This window comes from Dermacentor silvarum, chromosome 1 (assembly GCF_013339745.2).
Source record: "Dermacentor silvarum isolate Dsil-2018 chromosome 1, BIME_Dsil_1.4, whole genome shotgun sequence".
In the NCBI taxonomy this organism is placed as follows: Eukaryota; Metazoa; Arthropoda; class Arachnida; order Ixodida; family Ixodidae; genus Dermacentor; species Dermacentor silvarum.
Genome location: NC_051154.1, coordinates 250,431,486 through 250,456,242, shown reverse-complemented (window position 1 = coordinate 250,456,242; position 24,757 = coordinate 250,431,486). Strand labels below are relative to the sequence as shown.

The window sequence follows — 24,757 nt, the reverse complement described above, 5'->3', positions numbered from 1 at the left end:
ACAATTAGTGTTCCGTAAAGTAGACATAGATTGGGACATCGCGCGTATGATCGTTCATTTAGAGAATGTATAGTTTTCTCGCGGAAACGCCGATGTCATGAAGTATGAAATCGTTGGCAGCTGAACGAGACGGTTGTTTACGCATGCTGTATCGAAGGGGCCTCCGCTTAATTGCTGCCCATTTGGGATACGAGGCAAACAGTGCACCTCGTAAGCTAAATAATGAGTCGGGATAACAATAGGTAATAATACACCCATGGATTTGCGTAGTCACATTTCATTTATGGAAGCGCCGGTGAGTGCGACTGGCCACATTCGAGAACGGCAACGTATACGGATGTTGATTGCGCGTCGTGTTGTCGGTTCTAGCTTTTTGCGTGTGCACTGTACGAAATGAGGAATGGTTTATTTCAAATCCATATGGTCAAAACTGAACTACAGAAGCAGCTTTCCTCGTCCTAATAGCTTAATTAGCTTCATATCAGTGGATCTGGTCCGCCAGCAGCAGACGCACGAACTCGGCCACTGTGATAGGCTTAACCTCGGCTGAACGCGATCGGGATCGGCTCAAACTGTGTTTGCGGATGGCGAGGGCTGAAGTTCGTGCAGCCAACAACGCAACACCGCTTGCCACCCCGCATCACTTGCCCGTCCACAGGGAATGCAACTTCTCGCGACAGCAACATCTCATGCCAAGCGCTAGCTCACGATCGTCGACTCCTGCACACTCTCGTCGCTGTCGTCTGCATGATCCCGGCATGCTCCGCGTGGACCATTCCTGACGTCATACACAAGGTGGCTTATAACTGAGGAGGGGGTAAGGTAGGGTGCTCGAGGCAATAAATAAATTCATTTGTAAAAAATCTGTGGAACTCTCAAGCCTCATTTTTTTAGGACATGATGGAGGTATTCAGAGGAACAGACCCAGCGAATTTCATCGACATCCGTTGACATCGAAAAATCGCCGGAGTTGCCCTTTAAAGTCTCTAGTAGAAAAATTACCCTCCAACAAATCAATCCTAAATTCCCCTCCAACTATTAGTGCGTATTGGCTATCTGTTATAAACGAAAGAAAATCATCATAAAATGTCAAGGAATTAGACACACTTCTCTTGAGAGGACGATAGTGAACCGAGAACACGAATCTGCCAGTACAGACTAATATGATTTCACAATCATTAGTAATTAGACAGCACGAGTCCGACTTGTCGCAGTCAATGTCATTAGACACAAGTAAAGCAACTCCACCCCCGCGGGGGCTGGAGCGGTTCAAGTAATAAGTTTTATAGCTGGTCATCGTAAAAATGACAGAATCACGGGTGCTCAAAGGTTTACTGAGCATGATAAAAAAAGCAAATGAAAATACACAAAAGAATTATTCTATATAAGCACATTGTCTTATTCATTACAGAGCGTGCATTTAGGTGAATAGCGGTAAGCAATGTTGGCATGATAGTCGAAGTAGTGTGGTTCAGGTCATTCGGCGGATAGCAACACATCTGCTGTATTTGGGTTTCGTTTCAAAAGAAAGATAAAAGGTACTCTGAATAGTGCTATTTCTGATCCACGTTGCTCTTTCCCTTCACATGAATTGCACTCATTCTCTCACTTTTCCGAACGAAAATTGTTCCGCTGACATACCAAGTAAACTTGTAGCCTTTATCTTTGGTGCGTTCTTTCGTTGTTTAGAGCAGTTCTCTATTGCGACGTTTTAGGATTTCCTGCATGGAAATGGCTGGATCGCTGTCCTTAAGGTTATTTTTATTCTTACCCATTTTTATCTTATGGCATGCTTGGTAAAGACACCTTTTCCTTCTCTTTCAAATTTTATTGCTGCTAAAATTTGACTGCATCATTATAAACGCGGACGTGCTCGGCTTTTAACTAATACTTTCGCTTTATTTCTACAAATCCTGACACTAGGAAGACAAGAAGATTAGAAGCACTAGCGGCGGCTGCCTCATCCGTATTTTTTCATTTGAACGTTTTTTTTATTTGTACTGGGAACACCATGCACATACAACATATTTAAACAGATACACAGTACAAAGTTAATTATATGTTTAAAGACAACGAGGTAGACAACTAACAGTCATTTGTGATGGTATGTATAGCTTATTTTTAGAGCATGAATATGTTGCTGTATGTTCACCTCGATTCAAATTTCGTTGCGTGCTTTTGTTTACCCTGAAAAAAAAAAACATGACACGAATTGAATGACCCCTTCGGCAGAGTCATTTATGAACGGCTTGTGAAATGCACGACATGTGTCTCAGTATTGCTTTTCTTTCCAGTAGGCAATGCTAACGACTTGCGGAAAAAAATTACTCGCCATCACGGCCCTGCGAATATAGATGTCAAGCGAAGCTGTTCAAAACCAACCTCTACAACTGCTGAGTGGTGTATGCTATGCTTTATGGCTTTAGGGTAATGGTAGTAATGCTATTTGAGAATAATGGTAGCAATAGAAGAATAGTTTTGACATGACGCCACCACGCATAGCGGTGCTGGAACAACATTGAAATGAGTTGATAGGCTGATTATCTTATATACGAAAGGCTACGGATGCCACTTCCCACGTCACACGCTGCTCTCAACGCGGGCGCTTGCGCAACAGTAATCTTTACCGGGAAACGTATGCGGGGAGCGCTACGTGCTTCTCATTGCATGTATAGGCGCAGAAGCGTCTTATCAATTATGTTGTTCGGATGCTTGTTTTGAGATTGTTCTTTATTGAAATGTATGGTGTTCTGCATGTGGTATACGTGGTTCGAAAGAATGTATGCATTGTTCGCTTGACGTTAGTACGTGCTTGTAGCCTCTACATTATTGGCATATGAGCCATTGCATTTGGGGTATGAGCCATAGATGATGATAGTTTTCTCTCGATTTTACGCCACGAAGAAATCCCGGGATCCTTGCCATAAACAGTTTCGCTGTAATATATTTGCCTGCAAATTTGTCGGAAGTTAGCGCAGTGCGTGTCTGCTCTCGCTCGTATTGTGTCCCCGAGCTGTCGCCTAACAGATTCTCAAGTCACGCCTCCGCGACCTCCTCCAGGTTCCTTTTTTTCCTCCCCTCCAACAGGTCGAATGGGCGGCGTGGGGGAGAGGTTAATTACTGAGTTTGAGAACTAAGTAAATCACTCATTGGCGATTTCGCACAACTTCTGATTGCCTACGGCCAAGAATGCTATGTTGCCGAAAAAAAGAAAACAAAACAAAGTAACTATTCTCAATCTCGAAGAGGGGATATGCCAAATTAGGCAGGCAGACTTCCCTATTCATCTCGTTTCACCCCAAAAAAAGATGACAGACGTGGCCCTACAAGTGGAAATAAAAAGACGCAGTTTCGCCCAAAAGGCGAAGCATCAATTGCGATAGCAAATCAGTAGCAAACTATACGGAGTAAAGATAGTAGTTTTATCGGCTGTATAAAGTTGGACACATTCGCTTACTAACTGAATTAATAAGCATGGTGTCAATGCGCACAAGCAAACATGGATAGATCACACTTAATCCGCACACAATCGCTGTCAGAACGCTGGCGTGAGCAAGCGCACCAGCAGCAGCGAGCGAAGGTTCGCGCGGTCTATCGCTTCAACGGAAACTGAGCGGCGAAACTGGACTGGACAAACTTTATTTGGGTCCTGCAGGACGCGCTTAAAGCGTAGTGGGCGTCTCCCACGTAGGGACCGACAGGTAATACCTGGCGGCCGCTTCGTGGGCCTGCTGGACGGCCCATTGCTGGTCGGCGAGAAGCTAGCTTCTGAGGGACTTCTCCCACTTGTCCGAGGTAGAGTCGGGATGAGCGTTTCTACACTCCCAGAGCATGTGTGTGAGTGTCGCCGTGTATCCGCACGTGGGGCACATGTCGCTGGGGTACGCGTCAGGATAGAGAACGTGGAGTTTGGCGGGGTTTGGGTACGTGTCTGTTTGTAATAAGCGTAGGGTTAGCGCTTGCGGTCTGTTAAGTTTGGGGTGTGGGGGCGGAAAGATGCGGCGCCCAAGGTAGAAGTGTTTGGTGATTTCATTATACGTAATGGGTGCATCCTGGTTGGTCTCTATCTCGGCGAGGTGTGGTTGCCCTGGGACGGCGTGGTCAGTAAGCGCACGCGCTGCGTCGTGGGCGATCTCGTTGAGGTTTGGCGGAGCACCCGGCACCCTTCCGAGATGGGCGGGGAACCAGATGACGGTGTGGTGCTTGAGGGTACTCTGCACAGCGCATACAAAGGTAGGATCCGTGTTGTAGATCGCTTTCAAGATACGGTGGGCGCGACCGCCCGGCGCCGCGCAAAGTACAAGTACGCAGTTACTCGCAGAGCAGGACCCGCGACCCCTCCCTCCGGCGCTGCCTTCCCGTTTTCCTCCTTTCACGTGGGTGATTGAGTCGCCTGTTCCCCTTGCGCCCGGTCGCAAGCTAAGCATTTGGTGCCGCAGCTTAACGTCGCCTCCCCTGCCTCCCACCCATCCCACCACGGCCATTCGCGCGACGGAAGAAGTCGTGTTTGCTTTCCGCCGTGCGTTCGCTCCCCATGAAAGCACGCGTCCCTCGCGCGCTATCACTCGCACATACAGCATACGGCGCGCGGCGAATATTTTATCGCCGTTGGACTTGATACGGAACCTCACGGCGACGGCAACGGCAGAAATCCGCTTGGAGTGTCCATATAATTCCTATCGCAATAAAAAACAGGACCGCACGACCTACTGCCGCTATGCTTGCCACCATTTCGTTCCGACTAAACCCGCGCTGTTTGCACGCCTATCTTCGGCTGAATGGCCGCGTTCAAGACATTTTTGAAGCGTGCCAGATACAGGAGACTTAGAAAACGTAAAAATAGGACAGTGGTACGTGTCACCTCAGCGGGCCCGGAGGATGGCCATTTTGTGATATAAAGCAATCGATTTATGCGAAAGGAAGAAAGAAAATATTGAGAAAAAAGGGCGGGGGGGGGGGGGGAAGCATTGCTCGCCACAACGCTTCACCCGAGAAGTATTGTTGCTCTGTACCCCTCGAACTTTAACGTTGTACCTCAAATACACTGTTGATTTGAGCGTGAGTTGCTAAAATGATAGACAGGCGCGAAGACAGGTGATTCGAGTTTTCTTTACATTATTTATTTATATATATATTTTACGATTCACTGAAACCACGAAATAGTTCTAAAAATATCTATCAAGAGCCGCACTGAGTCTCTCCGACTAAGTCCCGAGCGGCTCGAAAATATACTGTTTTCCACGCATGTTATTCAGCACAGCTCACAATGTGACACAACATGATATGGGCTCCACTGCTAGAGATTACTAGACTGGGCCCATATCCGCGCTCGGCGAACAAGACGGGAGTTGTGACAGGACGTCCTTAGACGTCGCTGGACCACTGCCGCCCCTGCTGGTCGACTAAGCTTGCAGCAGGGCTTCTTGGCTACCAGACCATCTCTGAGCCTTCGCACCTCAGCCTGAATTCTGCTCTTCAACATTTCCATCTTCTCTAGCTTATGCTGAAGGCCTTCCACCTTGTCAGTGTACTTCTCATTGGGCGCGCTGTATATGCGTGGACATGGGCACGTTCATATTGAGCACCTTCTTTTTGGTCTGCAGCTCGATCTTAATGGCCCGCTCAGCGCACATACTCCAGGATGTTGCACGTTTCGGCGTGGCTGAGCTTCACCGCCGTCGCTGTCCCAATCATGAAAGTGCTGACCGAGCCACCCAGCGAGTGCTTGAGGATGTGGGTCAGCTTGGAGTCCTGGTATCGCACTTGCTGCGTCCCGTTCTTCGAGCGGGCGTCGATGCAGTTGCCGAGGGCCAGGAGCGACAGATTGAGCTTGGTACCCCCGCGCATCTGATCCTTTCTGTCCCTACTGGTCGCAGCTGCGTGCTCCGAGCCGGCAAGGTCAACAGAGCACATCCAGAGGCGAATTTCCTTGTTCGTGCTTGTCGCATTCTCCGTCACAGTGGTGTAGCTCTGGAAGATGGCGTGCGACCACGAAGACTCAGCATTAGCGTCGGTGGCATGCTGTGTCGGCTTCTTTCCTTTCAAGAGCGGCTCGAGGAGTGTGCCGGCCTCCTTCACTTTGTGTATGGCGAGGTACAATATGGCAATGCCCTTGGCCGGGTCGAGGCACAGCAGGTCTCTAACAACCTTCTTGTAGACTTCTGGACAGGTGACTGCTACGTCGCATGTCTGGCCGTCCGACCGCTGCTTGTCCACGCACTGATACAACTTGCTGGGCATGAGGGAGATCACTCCGGGGCATTCCTCGGACCCCAGCCTTGAAAAAGTTGGCAACATTGTAGATTCCTCCGTGCCCGTGGTATGGTTCCTCGACGTTGCGGTAGTCGGCCTTACCACGGGCGTGGGCGTGTTGACCACGAGGACGACGCTGGTGGTCAATCAGTCACGATCGCTCAGTAGGCGCACCCATACTGCCATGGTCAGGCGTACCCCGGGCGAAAGCGGGTCCTTGTTCGATCGGCGCCGTTCCGGGGCTGACGTCTGCGCGGTCTCGTTAGAACGCCTCCTGAGCTTTGCCGGCACCACCGTAGATTATTTCGTGGTAGAGCTACTGCATAGATGTTGAGGGATCCGGCCTGACCAAAGACGCGGGCGTGATGATTTTCTAAGATGGCGATCGTCCAGTCGGGCACCGGGCGCGTTCGATGATGATGATAATGATGCCTCTATCAATGGCACAACCCACTGTGGGGGATAGGCCACGAATTCGGTGGTATTATGATCGAAATTTAAAATGAATTAGTTTAGAAATAAATAAGAAATAAAAATTAAACGAAAATAAATGATTATTTGAAGATGGGAAACGAACCGATGATAAAAGAATTAAGTAGTCTATACTAAGTTAGTTAGCCTTTCCTAGATAGGAATAGTAATATGAATTTATTATTAAATTAAATACAGTAAAGGATAGACATAAATTTTGAATAATATGATTAATACTAATATAATTGTGATTTTGTAACACTACTTTTTGAATTTGCTAAAGCTATAATTTATTGAAGGATAAATAAATGAATCATGGAAAAATTAGAAAAATATTAATAAGGCAGTCTGTGTCACAAAGAAAATTACAAATGGCTCGGCAAACATTTCCGTGGTTATATCCTTACACCGTGGCTCCAAGTGAGAGTATAACTGATCTGCTTAAAGGTAGTCCTAGATTGCGAAGTGGTATTTCCAAAATCGTTGTCGATGATTAGAAAACCGCCGACACGATAATAAAAAGTGATCGATGGATTCTGGTTCATTGCAGAGGTAGCATATTGGGGATGCCGCCAGACCACATCTGTGCAAGTAAAAATTTAGTTGTGGGATACGGCAACGCTGCCTTGTAAATGTTACTTCAAATTGCCGGTTAGGACACCATTTTCGGTTTTAAGAATAATTTAGATGTATAAAATCTGTAGATTTTGCTAATGCGAGCCTTGTCTGCGGTCAAAGAAAACTGCCTATATCTGTCTGCAGTGATATTCGCAGTTGCCGGCAGCACAGATATCGCCGGACCTTTTAAAGAAGCTCGTGCTAAATAATCAGCTATTTCATTAAGTTGGATGTCTCGGTGGCCTGGTAACCATACTAAATGAACGAATATTAAGTGGGGTGGAGCTAATGTATAAAACGTGTTCAAAGCTGTCGAATTTGTAGACGCGTTAAGCGCTGCATACAGAAAGGGAATCTGTGACGATAACAACTTTTGTGACATTTAGCGGTAACTTTCGCAATGCAAGAACTATTTCCAGAAGTTCGGCATGAAAAACTGATGTGTAATCTGGCAGGCGAAGTGAAAGAGACCAATCGAGGGATGGTGAGTAATATCCCACGCCTGCCTTCTCTTCACACGAGGAAGCATCAGTCGCTATTAAATTTATTGGGAAATGGGCCAAACAGTCTTGCAAAAGAGCATTCAACTGCTGAGTGGGGTATGCAATGCTTTATCGCTTTAGAGTAATGGTAGTAATGGTATTTGTGGGGATCGAGGTGCCTTCCCGCGCCTCGTCCCCCAGCTCGCGCGTGGCGCTTAGCTCGATCCCCGGGAACCGCCGCCGTAACGGCAACATGGCGGACACGGCTAGCGCGCCGGACTTTCCCGCGCAAACCGTGCTTCTCCCCCCCCCGGAATTGGACTTGCCCCGCGAGACACGTCACTGGGACGCGCCCTGATTGGCCTCCCGCGCGGCGGCCCCCGGGCACCCTCTCCACCCGAGCTCTCGTCCGCTGAGCGCTTCCTCGCCGCGGGAGAGGCTCACAGGCTCGCAACGAGGTGGTTACATGAGACCTTTGTTCTCGCGACTCCTCGTTATCGCGCTTGGCGGACCGCTACCCGGTTAGCCCTAGCGCAGCGGGCGCGTGTACTCGATCGGTCTTGCGGCGAGCCTTGGCCCGTAAGCGCCGTGACTGTAGCACTGAGCTGTACCTTGGGTGAATAAACCCGTGTTTGTTGGCGATCTGACTCCGGAGCCTTCTCTGCGCCGTGTCGGAGAGTCGACGAACCCTGCCGTAGCGCCTTTGTGCGTTGCGGAGTGGAGGAGCGTCGTGCCCTTTCCTGACTGTCGCTCGTAGGGTAAGCCTTGTGCAAACCCATCTCCACGTAACTGGCGCCCAACGTGGTTTCGGCATGGCATCAGAGCAGGCCCCTTCACGGCCCTCGTTCCTGCCTCACCCCCTGGCTGCGGACTTATCGTCCTTCGGAGCGAACGACACTGATAGCACGAGGTAGGTTCGCCTTCGCGACCCTCTGCTTTCGGCCACCGGGAGCGATCCCTTCCTTGGAGCGCCCTAGGTGATGTCGACAGCTCGGATGTGTACGCTAGTCCTATATAGCCACGCCAGTTACGGGTTTTGTCAACTGTTTGAGACGCGCGGGGAGCAGGTGCCTACTAGCCCCTCCGGCGTGCTGTCGCCGCTCGCTGGCCTTTGTCCCGAGCTCAGTTGTGCCCAACGTGCCGCATCGGAGCCACGCCGCTTAGATGCTCGCACGAATACGCTGGCCGGCCTCCCTTTGTCCCGAGCGTCGTTCGCTGCGCCATGTGCCGCATCGGAGTCACCCTGCTTAGATGCGCGCACGCATACGCTTGCTGGCCCACCTTTGTCCCGAGCGCCTTTCTCGGACGAATACGCCGTGAGTTGCAGCCTTCCCGCTACGCCGTAGGCGCGAGCTCGCTCGCTGGCCTTCCTTTGTCCCGAGCGCAGTTCGGTGTCCCGTGCGCCGCAGCTGAGCCTCCCTGTCTAGCTGTTGGTGCAAATTGCTCGCTGGCCTCTCCTTGTCCCGAGCGCAGCTGGGAAGCAATGTCGAGCGCGAGCCACCCCGCTCAGCCGACAAAGTCGCCGCGTTTTCCGCCTACCGCTTGTCTCACGCTCATCCGAGCGACATTTTCGACGTGCGTGAGTCACCCCGCTCCGCTGTCGATCCGTCTGCCGGTCATGTGAGGCCTCATGCGCCTGTCGGAGCGGCAGCCCAGCTCTTTGCCGTTTACTGGCCCCATTCGGTCGGTCGTGCATTGAGCGGACCACCTGTCCGTTGGTCCTTTTTGCTCTCCGGAAGTTGGCGTTAGCGTACGTGCCGTTTGCCGTGGAGACGTACAATCCGGCTTAAGCGCTTGTGCGAGCCATCGGGCCGCCTCGCGCGCTGGGCGTTGACATGGCAGTGGTACCTTGTTCTGCGCTACCGGAAATGGAGTTCAAACGTGGTGGCGGACGCTTTGTCGCGAGCCCCCGTTTCGGCGTTCGATCCTTTGGTCCGCCACTCCCGCGAACATTCGCACCAAGTAGAAGCCGGATCCTCAGTCTCCAATGGCTCAAAAGGCGCGAACCTCATGCACTTAGTAGAGACCGGAGCCTGTGTCTCCAATGGCTCGAAAAGCGCGACCCCCGACGGCGAAGCGATCCTCGGATTGCCAGCACCGGGAGAGGACGTTTACCTGGTGGATCCCGTTACCTCATCGGGTATTGTCTTCAGCAGGCAAGAGCTGCTAAAGGCTCAGCAGAGCGATCCATTTTGTAAATAGCAATCGTTGACGGGCTCAAAGAGCCGAGCTCCCAAGAGGAGCGGGGCGGCAAAGCCGCCGGGCGCACCCGGACAGCTGGTATTGCTGTTGGCGCCGAGTGCCACGCAGCTTGTATTGTTGCGGGCACGTGGGATCCGTATCTGCTTAAGCAGAACGACCCGTTTTGTAAATAGAAATCCTTGACAGGCTTAAAGAGCCGAGCTCCCAAGAGGAGTGGGGCGGCAAAGCCGCCGGGCGTACCCGGACAGCTAGTATTGCTGCGGGCACGCTGGATACGTATCTGCTTGACGCCGATAAAGCTCTCCTGCGCTATATCCCATCTGAGGAGGCTCCCCAGGAGTCTTTCAAGGTGGTGATACCCCGCAGTCTAAGGAAAGCCACCCTGAGCTATTTCCACGACTCGCGGGTGGCCGGACATGCGAGTGGCCTTAAGACCTTCCAAAAGTTGTGCCGCTCCGCTACCTGGCCAGGCATGAAGCGTGACGCTCTTCACTACGCCCGCTCATGCCGCGTGTGCCAATATATGAAGCCTCGCGCGGGCAAACTCCCCGGGCTCATGCAGCCAATCGACAGCCAGCTACCCTGGCAAGTCGCGGCCTGTGACATTATGGGACCTTTTCCCAGAAGCCGGCGAGGCTACGTTTTTCTCCTGGCTGTCACAGATCACTTCACGAAATGGGTTGAACTTTTTCCCCTTCGGAAGTTAACGGCACGCGCAATCTTGGACAAGTTGTCCGAGGTCTTTAACCGCTTTGGCTTTCCGGCGGAGCTGATAACGGACAACGCGTCCTACTTCACGGCCAAGGTGTTCGTGGATGCGTGTGCCACCTTTGGCATTAAGCACCGCAAGAGAACCACGTATCACCCACAGGCCAACCCAACAGAGCGGATTAACCGGAACCTCAAGCCCTTGCTCGCGGCCTTTGCCCAGCAACATAGGGATTGGGATGTCTGTCTTAACGAGATAGGCTTCTCCTTGCGGTCCACGGTGAACCGTTCGACTGGGCACACGCCCGCTTTTCTCAACATCGGGAGAGAGCTGCCAAACCCCATGGACCGCGTTCTGCGGACCGGCAGCAGGGCGTGCGCCACGAAAGCCGGCCTTTCCGGCTACGCGGCGGAACTGCGCTGACGGATGGACGCGGCCCTTGATCTGGCCCGTTCCAACCTGGCAAAAGCGCGAGCTGGACAAAAGGTCCAATACGACCGGTCACATAGGGACGTGCACTATGGTGTCGGCGATCTCGTCCTCAGACGCAACCATGTCTTGAGTGCCGCCGCCAAAGGCATCTCTGCCTCCCTGTCGGCCAAATGGTTGGGCCCGTACCGAGTGGAGACCAAAATGTCCCCTCTGGTATACAAGCTGGCTGACTCCCAAGGGAGACCAGTCGGCGGTCCAGTTCACGTCTCGGACCTCAAACCTTTCGTTGCCCGTAGCAACGACTGCGGAGAGGGGGAGGCGGTCAACGAACCGCAGGCAAACCGTGATACGGCTGGTCCCAGGCCACGCCACCGGTACAACCTACGGAAACGCACCTAGGCAGGTTTTCTCCCACCAGCTGGTAGCCGGACTTTATTCCCTACCACGCCGATGAACGGAGAGACACAGCTACGGTGCGAAGGCGCACGTTGAAGTGGTGACAGGCCCTTTTGGCCTAATATACCCTCTCGTGCTCACCCGCCTTCTGAAGCGCCTAGTCAGCTTTCTCCCACTAGCAGGTAGCTGGACTTCATTCCCTACCATGCCGGTGAATGGAGAAATGTAGCTACGGTGCAAGGGCGCACATCGAAGCGGTGACAGGCCCATGTGGCCTAATATACCCTCGTATGTGTTGCCCAAGCCTCAGCCTGGCAAATGCCCCTTTTTGGGTTGTCAGCCAGGCGGGCAACTTCCTTGGCACGCCGGCTATGCCGGGGGGCGTTCCTGTCCTTCACCTTGCGTCGTCCAGTCTGCTCCCTGCGCCTGGCTCCACTGTGCCACCAGTCTTGCTGACCACGAAGCCGGCTGTCCCTGGTCTTACCATGCCAGCCCGTTGCTGACCTCAAGGCCTGCTGCTCCTGGTCCTTCCGCCATGAATGACTCCTGCCTCTGGGGGCCACGAGCCCGTGCCAGCCTTGCCTCCTGCTGCCTAGGCTGCCGCTAATTGTGGCTGGCCCCCAATCAGGCGCTGACCCCTGGCCGAGGAGGGTCACTCCGGCATCTACTGCTGACCTGGCTGCCGGTCATCCCGGCCTGCTGTTCCTGCTAGCGTGCAATCCGGGGAGCCCAGTGACTTCTGTGGTGGCTGCTGCGCCAAAATGGCAGCCACGCTTCGCGCGTTCCTGGCTGCTCCAGTCCGGCGGACCTCGAGTGTTGCTGGCTGAACCATGGTGCTGCCCTGCCCCGTCTTTCCTGGGCTGCCGACCCATGCACCTGGCAGGGGGTCCTTCCAGTGTGCGGCACTTTGGTGGCCTAGGCAAACCCCTGGCTTTGTGTCAAGAGAAGCGACGTCTTCACCTTCTTGGACTGCTGTGGCCCCTTCTCCCTGTCCTGGTCCTGAGGAAGACGACGACACCCTCTTGGACTTTGCCCCGTTGGCTTAGCCCTCTTTGGCTGAGTCAACCTTGCCACTTGGCCTCGGTCAGCCACTTAGGAGGCTGGCCTCGGTCTTTAGGAGGGGGGAATGTGGGGATCGAGGTGCCTTCCCGCGCCTCGTCCCCCAGCTCGCGCGTGGCGCTTAGCTCGATCCCCGGGAACCGCCGCCGTAACGGCAACATGGCGGACACGGCTAGCGCGCCGGACTTACTTTCCCGCGCAAACCGTGCTTCTCCCCCCGGAATTGGACTTGCCCCGCGAGACACGTCACCGGGACGCGCCCTGATTGGCCTCCCGCGCGGCGGCCCCCGGGCACCCTCTCCACCCGAGCTCTCGTCCGCTGAGCGCTTCCTCGCCGCGGGAGAGGCTCACAGGCTCGCAACGAGGTGGTTACATGAGACCTTTGTTCTCGCGACTCCTCGTTATCGCGCTTGGCGGACCGCTACCCGGTTAGCCCTAGCGCAGCGGGGGCGTGTACTCGATCGGTCTTGCGGCGAGCCTTGGCCCGTAAGCGCCGTGACTGTAGCACTGAGCTGTACCTTGGGTGAATAAACCCGTGTTTGTTGGCGATCTGACTCCGGAGCCTTCTCTGCGCCGTGTCGGAGAGTCGACGAACCCTGCCGTAGCGCCTTTGTGCGTTGCGGATTGGAGGAGCGTCGTGCCCTTTCCTGACCGTCGCTCGTAGGGTAAGCCTTGTGCAAACCCATCTCCACATATTTTAGAATAATAGTAGCAATGCACGTACACTTTTGACATCACGCCACCGCACATAGCGGTGCTTCAACAACACTGAAATCAATTGATAGGCTGGTTAATTTAGATACGAAAGGCTATGGACGTCACTCCCCACGTCGCACGCTGCCGTCGACGCGGGTGCTTGTGCAACAGTAATATTTACCGGGAAACGTATGCGGGGAGCGCTACGTACTTCTTATTGCATGTATAGGCGCAGAAACGTCTTATCAATTATGTTGTTCGGAGGCTTGTTTTGATATTGTTCTTTATTGAAATGTATGCTGTTCTGTATGTTGTATGCGTGATTCGAAAGAATGTATGCATTGTTCGCTTGACGTTACTGAGTGCTTGTAGCCTCTACATTATGGGCATATGAGCCATTGCATTTGGGGGTATGAGCCATAGATGATGATAGCTTTCACTTGATGTTACGCCACGAAGAAATCCCGGGATCCTTGCCATAAACAATTTCGCTGTAACATATTTCCCTACAGATTTGTTGGAAGTTAGCGCAGTGCGTGTCTGCTCTGGCTCGTATTGTGTCCCCAAGCTGTCGACCAACAGATTCTCAAGTGTCGCCTCCGCGACCCCCTCCCGGTTCCTTTTTTTCCTCCTCTCCAACAGGTCGAATGGGCGGCGTGGGGGAGAGGTTAATTACTGAGTTTAATATCTAAGTAAATCACTCATTGGCGATTTCGCACAACTTCTGATTCCCTACGGCCGAAAATGCTATGTTGCCGAAAAAACAAAACAAAACGAGGTATATCTTTTTAATCTCGAATAGAGATATGCAAAATTATGCAAGGAAACTTCCTTACACATCTCTTTTCACCCAAAAAAATATGACGGACGTCGCCCTACAAGTGGAAATAAAACAGGAGCGCACGACCTAGTGCCGCTATTCGTGCCACCATTTCGTTCCGACTACGTCCGCGCTGTTTTCCCGCCTATCTTCGGCTGAATGGCAGCGTTGAAGATGTTTTTGAAGCGTGACGACAGATGCGGGAGACTACAACACGTAAAAGTAGGACAGTGGTACGTGTCACCTGAGCGGGCCCGGAGGATGGTTATTTTGTGTATATAGAGCAATATAATAATTCGAAAGAAAGAAAGAAAAAAAATAGGAGGAAAAAGTGGGAGGGGAAGCATTGCTCGCCACAACGCTTCCCTCAAGAACTATTGTAGCTCATTATCACTCGAACTTTTCCGTTGTTAAAAAATTATGGGGTTTTACGTGCCAAAACCACGATCTGATTATGAGGCACGCCGTAGTGGGGGAATCCGGAGATTTGGACCACCTGGGGTTCTTTAACGTGCACCTAAATCTAAGTACACGGGTGTTTTCGCATTTCGCCCCCATCGAAACTTTTCCGTTGTACTTAAAATATACAGTTGAATTAAGCGTAAGTTGCTAAAATGATAGACAGGCGCGAAGACAGGGGATTCGAGTTATGTTCAGATTATTTATTTATATATGAATTATTGCGATTAGAAAAAACTACGAAAAAGTTTTATAAAAGATCACTCTAGAAGCGCACTGAGTCTCTCCTCAGTGCGCTTCTTGGAGCATGCTCAGCGCATGCTCCAAAGGTGTTCTACGTTTCCACGTGCTTGAGATTCACCGCCGTCGCTGTCCCAATCACAAGGATGTTGGCCGAGACACCCAGCGAGTCCTTCAGGATGTGGGTGAGCTGGGAATCCTGGTACGGCACCTGCTGGGTCCCTTTCTTCGAGCAGGCGTCGATGCAGTTGCCGAGGGCCACGAGCGACAGCTAGGTTGAGCTTGGTACCCTCGCGCATCTGATCATTTATGTCCCTACTGGCCGCAGCTGCGCCCTCCGAGCCGGCAATGTCAACAGAGCACATCGAGATGCGAGTTTCCTTGCTCGTGCTTGCCGCATTATCCGTCACTGTGGCGTAGCTCTGGAAGATGGCATGCGACCATGAAGACTCAGCATTAGCGTCAGTGGCATGCTGCGTCCGGTTCTTTCCGTTCAAGAGCGGCTCGAGGAGAATGCCGGCCTCCTTCACCTTGTGTATGGTGAGATACAATATGGCAATGCCCTTGGCCGGGTCGAGGGAAAGCAGGTCTCGAACAACCTTGTTGCGGACTTCTAGATAGATGACTGCTACGTCGCATGTCTGGCCCTCTGACCGCAGCTCGTCCACGCGCTGGTACAACTTGCGGGGCATGAGGGAGACCACTCCGGGGCATTCCTCGGAGTCCAGCATTGAGAAAGTTGGCACCATTGTAGATTCCTCCGTGGTAGGTTTCCTCGACGTTGTGGTAGTCGGCCTTACCACGGGCGCCGGCGTGATGACCACGAGGATGACGCTGGTGGTCTCGGTGTCACGATCGCTGAGTAGGCGCACGCGCACTGCCATGGACAGGCGTACCCCGGGCGAAAGCGGGTCCTTGTTCGATCGGCGGCGTTTCGGGGTTGACAACTGCGCGGGCTCGTTAGAACGCCTTCTGAGGTTTGCCGCCACCATTGTAGATTCCTTCGGGGTAGAGCTATAGTGCATCGATGTTGAGGGATCCGGCCTGACCAAAGACGTGGTCGTGATGATCTAAGATGGCGATCGTCCAGTCAGGCATCGGGCACGTTCTCCACCACGTGATGATGATGATGATGATGATGTCCTCAGCACATGGCTCGTACCCACTTCGGGGGATTGGCCAAGAATTGAACACCTGAACTTTTAGATGTGCATTCTGAAACTACAGTTAATGTGCAATTTAGTAATCAGAACAACAGACAGATTAATTTTCCTGAACTGCATAATTTATAATAACAAAGCCATGAATTAAAACTGAAATATCTCTCAGAAAATTGTAAAAGTGGGGATTAAAAATTTTATTCGTTTTGTTGATTGAATGAAACCACAAACGGCATCAAATACGTCGCTGTGGCTAAAGCCCAATACCGAGGCACCGAAAGTGAGTACTGCTTCTGATGTTAAATTTACCCCTAATTTAGCAAGCGATATTTCAAGAAGTCTTTTTCTTTGTAATTTATACCGACGACATATTAAAAAATAATATTCTACGGTTTCTATTTCTAGGCAGAATTGGCACAGCGGCGATATCGCCAGACCAGCCCTGTGTAAATATAGATTTAATGGTGGGACACGGCAACGTAATTTTGTAAGGATTACTTCGGATTGTATTGATAGACACCAATGAATTTTCCACAGAAATTTTAGGTGCTGAAATTCACTCCATGATGTTATTGTTTCCATGATATCTCTACGAATTGTACATTTCCGATATCTGATTGCTGTTATTTGTGCCACCTCTGGAAGGACCGATAGTATCGGTCCATTCAGGTATGCTCTCGCTAATGAATCGGCCATTTCATTTAAATGTAATCCGCAGTGTCCTGGTACCCATAATAATTTGATAAAGATTCAGCTGGGGCGGAACTAATGTTAGAAACGTCTTTAGAGCCGGTGAATTTGTTGAAGCTGTAAGCGCAGTACAGACAGAAAGGGAATCTGATATAATTAACGCGCTGGATTCATTTAAAGGGAGTTTCGCAAAGCTAGAATCATTGCTAAGAGCTCAGCTTCAAATACGGGAGTAAAATCTGCTAGTCTGAAGGAGAATGACCAGCCAAGCGAAAGCGAGAAAATGCCTACGCCCGCCTTTTCGTCATTCACGGAAGCGTCAGTAGATATTATGTTAATTGTGTGTAGGTGTGCAACATATCTTGCAACATATTATTTATTAACCGGACTGAATGAAACATAGGGTTCTGTGGGAAAATTTCATCTAATTCATTCTTTAAATTATGATTTGAATCATATGATGGAATAACGTCTCGAATTTTTACATTCAAACTGTCTAATTGCTTTTGTACAAAAATAATCTGTGGGGTGTGAAAACGTGGCCAATGAGCAAGAAAGAAGGAGTTTGGATCGTTTATAAATACATATTGAGATCGTCTAATTGGAGAACCGTAAAATTTGAGAAATGTTTGTATCGTTAAGATGCGGAATCTGCAGGGCTATGTTGGTAGGCGCGCTTCCTGATAAAGAACATTGTTTGCTACAAACCTAGGGAGTCCCAGGCACAGGCGCAGAGCCTTACGCTCCAATAAAACCAGAGGCTTAGTTTTATAAGCAGGGCTTCCCGAGAACAATATACAGCCGAATTCCAATATTGGACGCATGTACATTTTGTATATCATTAAGAGGGCTTGCCTACGTAGCCCATATTTTCGGTTGCTCAGTCTGCGTAGTAAACCTAAAGCACGCTCCACCACGTGCTCGGCTTACTTCGTCCTCGTCATCACCGCTGGAGCCATATGAGCCGCCTACGATAGGTATGCTCCGGAGCCCCCTCCAAAGCCATCCGTTCCCCCCCTCACACCTAAAGTGTAATTTGCAGAATTCAGTTACCGACATCATTTGATGTTTCTTCTGCGCTGCCTCTACCTTTTCAGTTCAAATTTTATTGCTGCTAAAATTTGACTGCATCATTATAAATGCGGACGTGCTCGGCTTTTAATTAATACTTTCGCTTTATTTCTACAAAGCCTGACACTAGGAGGACAAAAAGATTACAAGCACCAGCGGCGGCCACCTCATCCATATCTTTTCACTTGAATTTTTTATTTGCACAGGGAACACCATGCACATACAACATATTTAAACAAATACACAGTACAAAGCTAATTATATTTTTAAAGACAAAGAGGTAGACAACTAACAGTCATTTGTGATGGTATGTATAGCTTATTTATAGAGCATGAATATGTTGCTCTACGTTTACCTCGATTCAAATTGCGCTGCGTGCTTTTGATTACCCTGAAAAAAAAAAAAAAAAACATGACACTTCAACGACCCCTTCGGCAGAGTCATTTATGAACGGCTTGTGAAATGCACGAGATGTGTCTCAGTATTGCTTTTCTTTCCAGTAGGTAATGCTAACGACTTAAGGAAAAATATTACTCGCCATCAGAGCCCTGCGAATATGGATGTCAAGCGAAGCTGTTCAAAACCAACCACTACAACTGCTGAGTGGTGTATGCTATACTTTATGGCTTTAGAGTAATGGCAGTAATGCTATTTTAGAATAATGGTAGCAATGGAAGAACAGTTTTGACATGACGCCACCACGCATTGCGGTGCTGCAGGAACAACATTGAAATGAGTTGATAGGCTGGTTATCTATGGCTATGGACGCCACTTCTCACGTCGCACGCTGCCGTCAACGCGAGAGCTTCCGCAATAGTAATATTTACCGGGAAACGTATGCGGGGAGAGCTTCGTGCGTCTCATTGCATGTATAGGTGCAGAAGCGTCTTATCAATTATGTTGTTCGGAGACTTGTTTTGAGATTGTTCTTTATTGAAATGTATGCTGTTCTGTATGTTGCATGCGTGATTCGAAAGAATGCATGCATTGTTCGCTTGACGTTACTGAGTGCTTGTAGCCTCTACCTTATGCGCATATGAGCCATTGCATTTGGGGTTATGAGCCATAGATGATGATAGTTTTCTCTCGATTTTACGCCACCAAGAAATTCCGGGATCCTTGCCATAAACAGTTTCGCTGTAATATATTTCCCTACAAATTTGTTGGAAGTAAGAGGAGTGCGTGTCTGCTCTCGCTTGTATTGTGTCCCCAAGCTGTCGCCTAACCGATTCTCAAGTCCCGCCTCCGCGAGCCCCTCCCGGTTCCTTTTTTTACTCCTCTCCATCAGGTCGAATGGGCGGCGTGGGGGAGAGATTAATTACTGAGTTTGATAACTAAGTAAATCACTCATTGGCGATTTCGCACAACTTCCGATTGCCCACGGCCAAGAATGCTATGTTGACGAAATAAAGAAAACAAAAAAAGGATATCTTCTCAATCTCGAGGAGGCGATATGCCAAATTAGGCAGGCAGACTTCCCTATTCATCTCGTTTCACCTAAAAAAGATGACAGACGTGGCCCTACAAGTGGAAATAAAAAGACGCAGTTTCGCCCGAATGGCGAAGCATCAATTGCGATAGCAAATCAGTAGCGAGCTATACGGAGTAAGGATAGTAGTTTTATCGGCTGTATAAAGTTGGACACATTCGCTTACTAACTGAATGAATAAGCATGGTATCAGTGCGTACAAGCAAACATGAATAGATCACACTCAATCCACACACAATCGCTGTCAAAACGCTGGCGTGGGCAAGCGCGCAAGCAGCAGCGAGCGAAGGGTCGTGCGGTCTGTCGCTTCAACGGAAACTGAGGGGCGAAAGCACAGCGCATACAAAGGTAGTAGCCGTGCTGCAGATCGCTTCGAAGGTAAGGTGCGCGCGACCGCCCGGCGCCGCGCAAAGTACAAGTACGCAGTTGCTCGCTGAGCAGGAGCCGCAACCCCTCCCTCCCGCACGGCCTTCCAGCTTTCCTCCTTTCGCGTGGGTGATTGAGTCGCCAGTTCCCCTTGTGCCCGGTCGCAAGCTAAGGATTTGGTGCCGCAGCTTAACGTCGCCTCCCCTCCCTCCCACCCGTCCCCCACAGCGTATCGCGCGACGGAAGAAGTCGCGTTTGCTTTCCGCCGTGCGTTCGCTCTCCATGAAATCACGCGTCCCTAACGCGCTTTCACACGCACATACAGCATACGGCACGCGGCGACGATTTTATCGCCGTTGGACTTTATACGGAACCTCACGGCGACGGCGACGGCAGAAATCCGCTTGGAGTGTCCATATAATTCCTATCGCAATAAAAATCAGGACCGCACGACCTACTACCGCTATGCTTGCCACCATTTCACTAAACCCCCGCAGTTTGCACGCCTACCTTCGGCTGAATGGCCGCGTTCAAGACATTTTTGAAGCATGCCAGATACAGGAGACTTAGAAAACGTAAAAATAGGACAGTGGTACATGTCACCTCAGCGGGCCCGGAGGATGGTCATTTTGTGATATAAAGCAATCGAATTATGCGAAAGTATGAAAGAAAAAAAATTGCGAAAAAAGGGCGGGTGGAAGTATTGTTCGCCACAAGGCTTCCCTCGAGAAGTATTGTTGCTCTTTACCCCTCGAACTTTAACGTTGTACTTAAAATACACAGTTGATTTGAGCGTGAGTTGCTAAAATGATAGACAGGCGCGAAGACGGGTGATTCGAGTTTTCTTCACATTATTTATTTTTATATACATATTTTACGATTCAATGAAACCACGAAATAGTTATAAAAAGATCTCTCAAGAGCCGCACTGAGTCTCTCCGACTAAGTCCCGAGCGGCTCAAAAATGTGCTGTTTTCCACGCATGTTGTTCAGCACAGCTCACAATGCGACACAACACGATATGGGCTCGACTGCTCGAGATTACTAGGCTGGGCCCATATCCGCACTCGGCGACAAGACGGCAGTTGTGGACAGGACGTCCTTAGACGCCGCTGGACCACTGCTGCCCCCGCTGGTCGACTAAGCTTGCAGCAGGGCTTCTTGGCTACAAGACCATCTCTGAGCCCTCGCACCTCATCCTGAACTACGCTGTTCCACATTTCCATCTTCTCTACCTTACGCTGAAGGCCTTCCACCTTGTGAGTGTACTTCTCATTGTGCGTGCTGTATATGCGTGGACATGCGCACGGTCACATTGAGCACCTTTTTGGTCTGCAGCTCGATCTTCATGGCCCGCTCGGCGCATATACTCCAGGGTGTTGCACGTTTCCGCATGGCAGAGCTTCACCGCCGTCACTGTCCCAATCATGAGAGTGCTGACCGAGCCACCCAGCGAGTGCTTGAGGATGTGGGTCAGCTTGGAGTCCTGGTATCGCACTTGCTGCGTCCCGTTCTTCGAGCGGGCGTCGATGCAGTTGCCGAGGGCCAGGAGCGACAGATTGAGCTTCGTACCCCCGCGCATCTGATCCTTTCTGTCCCTACTGGTCGCAGCTGCGTGCTCCGAGCCGGCAAGGTCAACAGAGCACATCCAGAGGCGAATTTCCTTGTTCGTGCTTGTCGCATTCTCCGTCACAGTGGTGTAGCTCTGGAAGATGGCGTGCGACCACGAAGACTCAGCATTAGCGTCGGTGGCATGCTGTGTCGGCTTCTTTCCTTTCAAGAGCGGCTCGAGGAGTGTGCCGGCCTCCTTCACTTTGTGTATGGTGAGGTACAATATGGCAATGCCCTTGGCCAGGTCAAGGCACAGCAGGTCTCTAACAACCTTGTTGTAGACTTCTAGACAGGTGACTGCTACGTCGCATGTCTGGCCGTCCGACCGCTGCTTGTCCACGCGCTGGTACAACTTGCTGGGCATGAGGGAGATCACTCCGGGGCATTCCTCGGAGTCCAGCCTTGAAAAAGTTGGCACCATTGTAGATTCCTTCGTTGTAGGTTTCCTCGACGTTGCGGTAGTCGGCCTTACCATGGGCGGGGGCGTGATGACCACGAGGACGACGCTGGTGGTCACGGAGTCACGATCGCTCAGTAGGCGCACGCATCCTACCATAGTCAGGCGTACCCCGGGCGAAAGCGGGTCATTGCTAGATCGGCGGCGTTCCGGGGCTGACGTATGCGCGGTCTCGTTTGAACGCCTCCTGAGCTTTGCCGTCACCACCGTAGATTATTTCGTGGTAGAGCTACTGCATAGATGTTGAGGGATCCGGCCTGACCAAAGACGCGGGCGTGATGATTTTCTAAGATGGCGATCGTCCAGTCGGGCACCGGGCGCGTTCGATGATGATGATAATGATGCCTCAACCAATGGCACAACCCACTGTGGGTGATAGGCCACGAATTCGGTGGTATTATGATCGAAATTTAAAATGAATTAGTTGAGAAATAAATAAGAAATAACAATTAAACGAAAATAAATGATTATTTGAAGATGGGAAACGAACCGATGATAAAAGAATTAAGTAGTCTATACTACGTTAGTCAGCCTTGCCTAGATAGGAATAGTAATATGAATTTATTATTAAATTAAATACAGTAAAGGATAGACATAAATTTTGAATAATATGATTAATACTAATATAATTGTGATTTTGTAACACTACTTTTTGAATTTGCTAAATCTATAATTTATTGAAGGATAAATAAATGAATCATGGAAAAATTAGAAAAATATTAATAAGGCAGTCTGTGTCACAAAGAAAATTACAAATGGCTCGGAAAACATTCCCGTGGCTATACCCTTACACCGTGGCTCCAAGTGAGAGTATAACTGATCTGCTTAAAGGCAGTCCTAGATTGCGAAGTGGGATTTCCAAAATCGTTGTCGATGATTAGAAAACCACCGACACGATAATAAAAAGTGATCGATGGATACTGGTTCATTGCAGAGGTAGCATAATAGGGATGCCGCCAGACCACATCTGTGCAAGTATAATTTTTGTTGGTGGATACGGCAACGCAGCCTTGTAAATTTTACTTCGAATTGCCGGTTAGGAAACCATTTTCGGTTCCAAGAATAATTTAGATGTATAAAATCTGTACATTTTGCTAATGCGAGGCTTTTCTTGTCTTCGGTCAAAGAAAACTGCCTATATCTGTCTGCAATGATATTCGCAGTTGCCGGCAGCACTGATATCGCCGGACCTTTTAAAGAAGCTCGTGCTAAAGAACCAGCTATTTCATTAAGTTGGATGCCTCGGTGGCCTGGTACCCATACTAAATGAACTAACCTTAAGTGGCGTGGAACTGATGTATAAAACGTGTTCAAAGCTGTCGAATTTGTAGACGCGTTAAGCGCGCTGCATACAGAAAGGGAATCTGTGACATTAACAACTTTTGTGACATTTAGCGGTAACTTTCGCAATGCAAGAACTATTTCCAGAAGTTCGGCCTGAAAAACTGATGTGTAATCTGGCAAGCGAAGTGAAAAAGACCAATCGAGGGATCGTGAGTAAATTCCCACGCCTGCCTTCTCTTCACACGAGGAAGCATCAGTCGCTATTACATATATTGGGAAATGGGCAAATAGTCTAGCAAAAGGGCATTCAAATATGTTGTTGCAGCAGTTTTGCGTTATTGGGAAAAATGTCTGCAAATTCTATTTTAAGGGATAATGTGGACCTATCAAACGGAATGATTTCCCTAATGCGAACATTTAAATGTGCTAATTGTGCCTGCACAAATGCTACCTGTGGGGTATGTAACCATGGCCACGTGTTCTCAAAAATGAATTTGGTTCACTAATAAATATATATTCTGTACGTCTAAGAGGAGATTGATAAGTCCTTAAGTAGGATTGAACCGTAAGCATGCGTAATCTCGTGTGAAGAGAAGGTAATCGCGCTTCCTGGTTTAACACGTTATTAGCAACGAATTTAGGCAGACCTAAACCTAATCGAAGAGCTTCTCTTTCTAAAAGAACAAGTGATCTTATTTTACACTTTGCACTTCCGGAAAAGAAAACGCAGCCAAATTCTAGAATCGGTCGTACATACATACGGTAGATAATAATTAATGTGTCACTTCGCATACCAGAACGCCGGTTACTGATTCTACGTAATAAACCTACAGCTCGTGTCCCTTTCGTTGCAATATTTTCTATGTGAGAACGCCACTTAAGTTTTTCATCATATGTGATACCCAGGTACTTAAGCGACTGTACCTGTGTGATGGTTCTCAGATCATATACTAATGACAAATGTATCGGCCCGGAAAGCGGTAAGACAAGGACTGCACTTTTGTACACGTTTAGTGCCAGGTGAAGGGTGTGAAGCCACTTCTCTAGAATACATAGGTACGTTTTCAAGTACATGTAAAGGGAATTGATGTCTCTTGCTGTCGCGAAAAATGTGATGTCGTCAGCATAGACATAGAGATGAACTTCCCGGCGTAGTGGAATTGAACTCAACAGGTTAAATAGTACAGGAGACAGAACAGAACCCTGGGGCAACCCTCTTGTCTGATCGAACTTTGCTGAAGAAAAGACGTTTTGAAAACAATACAATTTTCTGTTTGTTAGAAATGCAAAAATCCGATGTCGGTATATATTTCGGAAAATTGTAGGACTGTAATCTGTCCAGTAGTAGTGGGTACTCGACACTGTCATAAGCTTTCGCCACATCAAGAGTCACTAAAGCACTCAATTCTTTTCTATTCCGAGCAAGTTGGATACGGCTTTCCAAGTCTACACGCGCACACCAAATGGTGAGACCAGGTCGGAAACCTATTAGACTTGGGCTCAGTAACGAATATTTAGATATATGATCCATCATGCGATCATATAAAACTTTTTCGATGTGTTTTACTATATTTGACGTAAGAGAAATAAGCCGAATATTGTCAAGATTGTAGCCAGCTCCTTGTTTTTTAAGTAGCAGAATTATTTTGGCTGTCCTCCATTCTTGAGGAATCCAAGCATTTTTTAGAGAATAATTCACTGTGTTCTCCTCCACGTGCTCGGCTTACTTCGTCCTCTTCATCATCACTGGAGCCATGGGAGCCACCTACAGGGGGGAGGGCTCCGGAGCCTCC

General features: G+C 49.6%; 1 protein-coding gene across 1 annotated transcript; it reads right to left on the bottom strand.

Annotated features, from left to right (window-relative positions):
• Window positions 1-5,622: 5,622 nt before the first annotated feature.
• LOC119438885 (kinesin-like protein KIF18B) lies at window positions 5,623-6,297 on the bottom strand. The gene has a single exon (XM_037704807.1). It carries the CDS (start codon window positions 6,295-6,297, stop codon window positions 5,623-5,625), a length of 675 nt encoding a protein of 224 aa, XP_037560735.1.
• Between the last annotated feature and the right edge of the window lie 18,460 nt (window positions 6,298-24,757).